We start from the raw sequence: 7,646 nt of genomic DNA on the forward strand, positions 1-7,646 counted from the left end.
AAAGAAGCAGCTCCAGTGCTGAGCATCCCAGCCAACAGCCTCCATGCAGCAAGTTTGCCAGGCCTCAGCCCTCTCCCAGGAGCTGGCGAAGCCTCGAGCAGCATCAATTCCTCACGGCTTCCCACCCCTCCGCGAGCCCAGTGCTGAGGCAGGCTCAGAGCTCCCCCCAGGGAGGAAGAGCAGGCAACGCAGACACAGGGACAGCAGCAAGCAGCATGGGGCTGCGGGCACATCTCCTGTAGCCCCCAGTATTACCATCCCTCTCCAGCAGAGACCCCAAACCTCCCACCCAGGGCCAGAAGCCACGAGGGCACAAGTAGAGGCACTTTGCTTCCAGGTTTTATTGGTCAGAGGCACTGTGGCCCTCCACTGGGCAGGCAGTACTTCCAGTTTCACCAGTAAGACTGGACTTGAAAGGAGGGTAAGCCCTTTAGTGGTGGTAGGAACATGATGCGGAGGCATAAGACACAGCCTGGGACAGGGAAGGAGACGGAAGGAACAGCACCACCTGCATGAGGATGCCACAGGATTAGGACTGGGGTACCTGAACAGGCAAAACCAGCCTCCAAGACGGGCCAGGCCACAACAAGGCTCTGGAGAAGCTTGGAGGTCAGAGGCTTCACAAGTGACATGAGTTCCCAGGCCTCAGCTCTCACCACCCACAGCTGACTCCTTTCCCTGGCCTCACCAAGCACAGCTGAAGGCTGGCTCTGCTGCTCCCCATCACGACATCTCCTTGGCCCTCTGCTTGTAGTGCACCTCGGGGAGGCTCCTCAGGTGCTCAGCTGCCTGCGGGGCACACCACAAGGAGCAGCCAGTCCCAGGGATAGTCCTGGCACAGGACCCCCTGGCTCACCACAATTTCCCCCCAAGCTGCACCCACCTGCTCAGGGGTGAGGTCCCGCTGTGCCTGTGCCAGCATCTCGTAGCCCACCATGAACTTGCGGATGGTTGCGGAGCGGAGCAGTGGTGGGTAGTAGTGGGCATGGAGTTGCCAGTGCCTGCAGTCCTCCTCCAGGAAGGAACCCGTGGGGGCACCTGCCAGGGTGCAGCTACTGCATGAGCCCTGGGGAGGGGATGGGGATGTGGACGACAGGGTTGCGGGGGTCCCTCAGCCATGCCACTCACCGTGCCAGCCCATGGAGTATGGGAAGGAAACTTCAAAGAGGTTGTCGTACTTGATGAGCAGCCTCTGCATGATGGAAGCCAGGCCTGCAGGGGAGTCGCAGGGAGCTGGACCTCAAGCTGGCCAGCCCTCTCCAAGGGCAGGCAGCACACCAAGCCAGGGAGGGAGGTCCCCCTCAGCACCCCTCCCTGGGTGAACATTGGTGACAGGCAGGAGGGATGCACTTGGCAGTTCCCCCGCTCCCCACCCATGCAGACAGCCTGAGAAACACAGCAGGAGGAGCCCCCATTCTTCACCAGCCAGCACTCCAAAAGTACGAAGCACCACGGGCTTCATCACCCCAAAAAGGACACTAGTCCCCCCACGAGTGCTGCCTGTGCCACGACAGCCAGCTCTTGTCCTGGCACAACAGGAGTGCCAGTCCCCCTCCAAGCTGAGGGTGGTAGCCCCGCACCCCAAGGGGACACAGACCCTCCAGCCAGGCTGCTGCAGGGCAGCATGCTAACAAAGGGGTTAGCATCCCAGGGGATGCGGGACAGGGGCCGACGAGGTGCAAAGCCACTCACTGTCCCTCTCGCCCTCCCAGAGGTCCTGGAGGCGGCAGACATGGCGGCGAGGTAGCAGCAGAGTCTGGTAGGGCCAGGTAGCCCAGTATGGCACCACGACCAGCCAGTCCACATTCTCCACCACCAGCCGCTCCTGCAGGACAACACACTCGGTGAGGACACACACAGCCTCAGCGTCCTGGGGACGGGCGCTCCCAAGGGCCTTGCTCTTGGGGGACCTGGGGGGCCCACCACAGCACATATCCAGCTCCCAGGGAGAGAATATGGACCACCATCATGTCCTCACCTTTCGGCGAGCCTCCTGCTCGGCGTACTCCAGCAGCATGGGGACACCGTGCTGGCTCAGGTGCTGCCGCTGGGTCCGATCCTCCAGGCACGCCTCATTTGGGAGGAAGCTGCTGGCCCACACCTGCGGGAGACATGGGGGCGCAGGCCTGGGTACCCCGCATTTGCAGGGGTGCCCCAGACACCCTGCCCATCTGCAGGTCCGTGCTGCCACCTGGTGGAGAGTCTGACATCTGGCAGCTACAAGGGACAGTCCCCAGGAGAGGAGACGGGACAGGCATAGGGGTATTCTTGCTGCAAAAAGCTTTGGGACTGGGGTGGGGGGATTCTCGTTCACATCTTCCCCCAAGTCCGTTGTAAGGTCACCCACAGGGACTCGTGTCATGGGTGGGACAGCCTCACCTGGCAGTGGGGGTGCGGGTTGGAGCAGCCCATCATCGCTCCCTTGTTCTCGAAGATCTGCAGAGGAAGAGGTGCAGCCAGCAGGTCCCAACCCCAGGGTCCCCGCTGCAGGCTGCCGCAGTGTCCCCAGCACACCAGGAAAGCAACCCACAAGACAGCAGGGCCTCACACCTGCCTGGACAGGCTCAGGTGGCCAAGGGACAAGGGACCTGCACGCAACTGGAATGGTCCCAACCCCAGATGCTGCCAGAGCACTCAGCCCTGGACCCCCACCTCGACCCAAGCGCCCCAGGGCAGAGAGAGAAGGGCAGCCCCCACCAGCCTCAGACCTGCACCCAGGGGTAGGAGGCACCCAGCTCGGCCGCCAGCTCTGCCCACTTGTCGATGACAGCCCGGATCTCTACCAGGGACATGAGGGGCAGCGTCAAGTCCGACCAGGGGTGGAAGCACATCACCTTGCTGCAGAGGAAGCAGACATGGTTGGGACTTATGGAGTGTCTCTGGAGAACCTTATGGTCCTGCTGGGCGCAGTGGAACAGGACTGGATGAGCCCCCCAGAATAAAGGAGGTGTGCACTGAACAGGCACCAAAAGGAGGGGAGCAGGCTCAGGACAGCTTTACCCCATGAGTCCTGGATGACATCGCAGCCTGGACCCCCTGAAGCCATGGAGGTACTTACCACACACCCCGGGCTGCTGCAGCTCGAAACAAAGGGTGATCACTGTCACCTGGGGAAGGACAGAGAGCGGGGAAGGAGATAGGCGCTGGGAGAGCACCCATGCCTCTCCAGGCCACCCTGCTGCCTGCCCAGGATCTGAGCCTGGGGGTCCCCGGCAGCCTGCTCTCCCCCTAGATGTTACCAGGCTCCGGAGCATCAGGCTGCAGCGCAGGGAAGTCATTTGGGAAGACAAAGGTGCCCTCGTACTGGGGGTTCACCTGCCGGGGTGAGAGACAGGCTCAGGGTGGGGATGGGGTGGGGGGGGGAGCCCAGACGCCTGGGCCCTTGGTGGTACCTCGCCGTTGGCCCGGGTGGCCCCGGGGCAGAGGGGGTTGTTGGGGTCCCAGCGGGGCACATCCTCGTGGGGCGGCTTCTCCAGCTGCCCCTGCCAGGGGCGCTTCACCCGGTGGGCCGACACCAGCACCCAGTCATCCCGCAGCGGGTTGTAACGAGCATGCTGGTGCTCTGCCGGGAGAAAGGAGAGGGGCGTCGGGGCGGGAAGAATGCGGGGCACAGACCCCCCAGCAGGCCGGGCACCCCCGCCCACCACGCCCCCCATTCCGCGGGTAACCCTAAAGGGGGTCTGCGCTCCACTGTATGCCCCCCCGAGCTTCACCCCTTCCTCCCCGTCTCAGTTCGGGGGGGGGGGGTGTCCCCGCTACCACCCACCCACCCACCCACCCACCCACCGACCGTCCCCTTGGCAGGAAGGGTCCCCGCAGCCCCCCTCCCCAGGGCCGGGCTGTGCGCTGCCGGGGGTCCGGGGGAGGCAGCCCCAGCCGTACCGCTGGCGCGGAAGCGGCCGCCCCCCTCCTCTTCCCCCCCCGGCGGCGGCTCCATGCCGCCCCGCTCCCGGCAGCCCCGGCGGCCCGGCCCCTTGTGCCGCCGCTCCGCCCCGCCCCGCCGCGCCGGCGCAGGGCTGCCCGCGGCCGGGCATGGCGTGGCCGTGGCGGGGGCGGTCCCGCTCCCCGTCGCGCTGGCGGCGGGGCGGAGCGGCGGCGGCGGCGGGCGGCATGGGGACGGCGAGGCGGCGGGCGCTGCGGGCCGGGCTGGCGCTGGGCGCGCTGGTGCTGGTGCTGCAGGGGCTGCGGGGCTGGCTGGCCTCCAAACGGTACGAGTTCACCCCCGCCGAGATCGCCCAGCTCGCCCGGCACCACGCGGGTACGCGCCGCCCGTGGGGACGGGGCCCACCGGCCGTGGGGGTGGGAGGGAGCGGGACCGAGGGGGGATGGGAACGGGGAGCGAGAAACGGGACCGGGGCGGGGGAGCGGCGCAGCGGCATGGGCTGGGGAGGGGACCCTTAGTGGGGACCGGGGAGGCTCCGGTACAGGGCGGCCGGGATCAGGGGGGCAGCGAGGCTGGCGTCAGGGAGGGGCCGGGGGACTGGCACCGGGGCAGCAGGACCGGTATCGGGAAGGGATTAGTACCGGGGAGCTGGGACGGCGGGAGTGGGGGAAGTGGGGTGGGGAAGAAGGGGACTGGAGTGAAGCAGGGGTGGCGACCGGGGCAGCAGCATCACCGGCCCCGGCTGGGGCCGCACCCGGGGTCGAAGCGTCTCTCGGTGCTGGGGCTGAGCCAGGTCAGGGGACTGTGCCCCGCGATGGGTCAGGGGCAGCACCGACCCCCACCTAGGGCTGGAGGGGAGGGCTGGCTCCGCAGGGCACAGCGTGTACGGTCACAGCAGAGGGGCTGCACGTCACCAGGGGAGGGTCACTATCACCTTGCGTGGGTCCCCCATGTCACCCACACCAGGGGTGGGCAGTAGGACGGGACCCTCGGTGCTGCACGTCCTCCGTCACCGGCAGGGGAGGCAGTGGAGCCGGGTCAGCGGCCGCAGGGTCTGAAGGCAGGAGAGAGCAGACATCTTCCCTAGGCAGACCCCTCTGCGGGTGTGCTGGGACCCTGTGGCTGTGGAGGGGATTTGGGGGTGGGCTGCAGGCAGAGCTTGCTCCATGACAGGGACTCACGGCGACCCCGGGTGCCGCAGGGCTGGACCATGAGCTGGCTTTCTCCAAGATCATTGTGGAGCTACGGAAGAAGCACCCAGGCCACATCTTGCCAGATGAAGACCTGCAGTGGGTGTTTGTGAATGCGGGCGGGTGGATGGGCTCCATGTGCCTCCTGCATGCTTCGCTCACTGAGTACGTGCTGCTCTTCGGGACAGCTGTCGATACTGGGGGCCACTCAGGTAAGCAGGAGGACAACGCTGGCAGGCAGGGGGTTCCTTTGAGTTCTTTCAACTCCACTTTTTCAGGTCTGGCTGCCCTAACTGTGGTGTGCCCGGGGCAGGTAGCCCACTTGTCTGCTTTTATGGTGTGCATGATGCTGGAAAACACCCTCTGCTGGGGCCCAGCCCCCATGGTGTCCTGCAGCATCTGCAGGTCCCTGTGCGGTGCGTGCCATGCTGTGTGGCCAGGACTGTGTGCATCCAGCTGGCAGGCAGCGGTAGGTGTCGCATCTCACGGTTCTTCAACAGGGAGCAAGTGCTAAACACACTGGAGATGACAGGGCTTAGGGACATCGAGCAGCCCAGGCTGGTGCTATATGGCCAGTCACACAGGCAGCCTGGGTACCAGACCTGCCTGCACTCCTCAGTGTGTCGAGGCTCTGGGGCTGGCATCCTTACCCTGGAGGGCTGCTCCAAGTCTTCGGACCTGGGCTCCCAAGCTCTTCCCGGCAGGGATGTACTGAGCCAGTGCTGTCTGTCCTCCTGCAGGTCGGTACTGGGCAGATATCTCTGATACCGTCATCTCGGGGACCTTTCGGCAGTGGAAGGAGGGGACCACCAGAAGTGAGATCTACTATCCAGGTAAGCACAGCAGCCACAGTGTCCTGCAGGCTGCATCCATGTTCTGGGACACAGCCACTCTGCAGGCTGGGTCCTCCACTGTTGCAGAGTCTCTTCCTTCCAGCTGTCAGAAGCCTAGAGCTCAGAATGGGGCAGTTGGTGTCCTGAGGGGCACATCCCAGCATCTCAGTGGGTGCCAATAAGAGAAAAGTGAGCAAGTCTGGGGAGGGATTGGGGTGCTTAGCCCTGCATGTCCCATTCCCACAATGTCTCCTCCTTGGGCATGATGTGAGGCAGCCACTGGGAGCCATGCTGGTTGTGTGTGTTGGCAGGGGACACCATCGTGCACCAGGCAGGAGAGGCCACGTCCGTGCAGTGGAGTGCAGGAACCTGGATGGTGGAGTACGGCCGGGGCTTCATTCCCTCCACGCTCGCCTTTGCCCTGGCTGACACTCTCTTCAGCACTCAGGACTTCGTCACCCTCTTCTACACCCTGCGTGTCTATGCCAAGGGCCTGCTCCTGGAAGCCAATGCCTTCTTCAGCACCTTGGGTTGCTGAGCCCAGCTTGCTGGGGTATGCTGCCTAGCACAGCTGGCTCCTGTCCTCCCAGCCCTCTTCTCCTCCCCAAGCCCAGGCTCTAGCAGAGGCAGCAGGAGACCCCCTGTGCCTTCCCCACGTTGCTCTGTCCTTCCCTATGGGCCAGCTGGGTGCCAGGACAGAAGGACCATGGTGGTTACAGCAATATAGACCACCAGTTCTCTTTACTACCTGTCTCTCCCCCGTTTTGATTGGAGCCATGACCTGCTTTACCATCCCTTGGGGCCAGAGTGGCCTGCGGGATATGAACACCCCAGTGTGCCCTTGACATGCAGCTGGAGAGGGGCTGGAGCTGATTCTCCCCAGGCTCCACAAAATTTCTACAATTCCTGAGACATCAGGAGGAGGATGCCACCCTCGGGGCAGGGTGCACAGGGTGAGCCAGGCCAGAGCACCCGTTGCAAGGCTGTCTTCAGCCAAGAAGTTTCCCATCTCCCTGGCAGTCTGCCTGGGCTGCGGGCAGCACAGGACGCTGTGTCCAGCTGGCAGCATCTCCCGCAGCTCCATCCCTGCTGACGCGGGTTGGCAGCACACAGTGTCGCCCTGGCACGGGGCAGGATCTGCGCTGAGACGCCCTGGCAGTTGGGGGTATGCACCGCCTTTCTGCTGGAGGTTCCTCCTGGTCCCCTGTGTGTCATCTGCCCCAGGGGATGTTTGGGGTCCCTTTCCCACAGTCCCCTCCTGGCAGGCTCCCCCAGGGGGGAGAGCCACCGTCTGTCGCCTTAACGGAGAGACCATTCCATGTGGCCTCTGGGCTATGCACATACCTAGTGTCTGCAGGTGCCCAAACCTCTGTACTAGCTCAGGATGGCATCTCACCCCACAAAACGCTTCCCCTGGCTGTGACACCCACTGGGGACAGCCAGCTGGCTTGGCTCCCAGCGCAGGGTCCCAGCCACCAAGGGAGCACTGTGATCCCCCAACCGAGCCCAGCTGTGGAGCCTGCTTGCAGCCCTGCAGCCAGACCTGTGTGGGCTTGGTGGAGGGCTTTCACCTCTGTGCTGCTGCCAAATGTGTGTCCCTGGCCATCAGGCCTGTAGCATGTTGCTCCTCCTGCTCCCCAAGCTGTCCCTGTCCTGCTCACTGGCAGCCCCACACATGGGCTACTTCTTAATTTGCCACCTGAAAAGAGATACCGGTAATAAAATTGGTTGTTCCACCTG

The 7,646-nt window shown here is 64.3% G+C and overlaps 2 protein-coding genes across 3 annotated transcripts; one reads left to right on the top strand and one right to left on the bottom strand.

The window, feature by feature from the left end:
- Positions 1-321: 321 nt before the first annotated feature.
- Positions 322-3,993, bottom strand: GALT (galactose-1-phosphate uridylyltransferase). 2 transcript variants are annotated; one of them, XM_037374487.1, is made up of 12 exons: positions 3,883-3,993; positions 3,393-3,562; positions 3,240-3,315; positions 3,059-3,107; positions 2,709-2,838; positions 2,380-2,436; positions 1,979-2,101; positions 1,693-1,825; positions 1,129-1,212; positions 884-1,038; positions 689-789; positions 322-508 (listed from the first exon to the last, which is right to left on the bottom strand). In XM_037374487.1, exons 1-11 carry the CDS (start codon positions 3,935-3,937, stop codon positions 724-726), a joined length of 1,098 nt encoding a protein of 365 aa, XP_037230384.1. In that variant the 5' UTR covers positions 3,938-3,993; the 3' UTR covers positions 322-508; positions 689-723. The 2 variants fall into 2 exon arrangements, with proteins under 2 accessions (XP_037230384.1, XP_037230383.1); XM_037374486.1 differs by lacking the exon at positions 3,883-3,993 and having other exon boundaries at positions 3,393-3,698.
- Positions 3,994-4,057: 64 nt separating this feature from the next.
- SIGMAR1 (sigma non-opioid intracellular receptor 1) lies at positions 4,058-7,646 on the top strand. Its single transcript, XM_037374375.1, has 4 exons — positions 4,058-4,258; positions 5,085-5,285; positions 5,814-5,906; positions 6,218-7,646. The coding sequence occupies exons 1-4, from the start codon at positions 4,111-4,113 to the stop codon at positions 6,442-6,444; spliced, it is 669 nt and encodes a 222-aa protein (XP_037230272.1). The 5' UTR covers positions 4,058-4,110; the 3' UTR covers positions 6,445-7,646.

Source organism: Falco rusticolus, chromosome Z, assembly GCF_015220075.1.
Source record: "Falco rusticolus isolate bFalRus1 chromosome Z, bFalRus1.pri, whole genome shotgun sequence".
In the NCBI taxonomy this organism is placed as follows: Eukaryota; Metazoa; Chordata; class Aves; order Falconiformes; family Falconidae; genus Falco; species Falco rusticolus.

What these genes read in the sequence shown, in the direction of transcription:
- GALT (XM_037374486.1), bottom strand. Translation starts at nt 3,656, where the DNA reads ATGGGGGGCGTGGTGGGCGGGGGTGCCCGGCCTGCTGGGGGGTCTGTG. An exon ending in ACCCGCACCCCCACTGCCAG is followed by an intron (nt 2,102 to 2,379) that starts GTGAGGCTGTCC and finishes TGTCTCCCGCAG; the next exon opens with GTGTGGGCCAGCAGCTTCCT. An exon ending in AGCAGGAGGCTCGCCGAAAG is followed by an intron (nt 1,826 to 1,978) that starts GTGAGGACATGA and finishes GTTGTCCTGCAG; the next exon opens with GAGCGGCTGGTGGTGGAGAA.
- SIGMAR1 (XM_037374375.1), top strand. Translation starts at nt 4,111, where the DNA reads ATGGGGACGGCGAGGCGGCGGGCGCTGCGGGCCGGGCTGGCGCTGGGC. An exon ending in GCTCGCCCGGCACCACGCGG is followed by an intron (nt 4,259 to 5,084) that starts GTACGCGCCGCC and finishes CGGGTGCCGCAG; the next exon opens with GGCTGGACCATGAGCTGGCT. An exon ending in AAGTGAGATCTACTATCCAG is followed by an intron (nt 5,907 to 6,217) that starts GTAAGCACAGCA and finishes GTGTGTTGGCAG; the next exon opens with GGGACACCATCGTGCACCAG.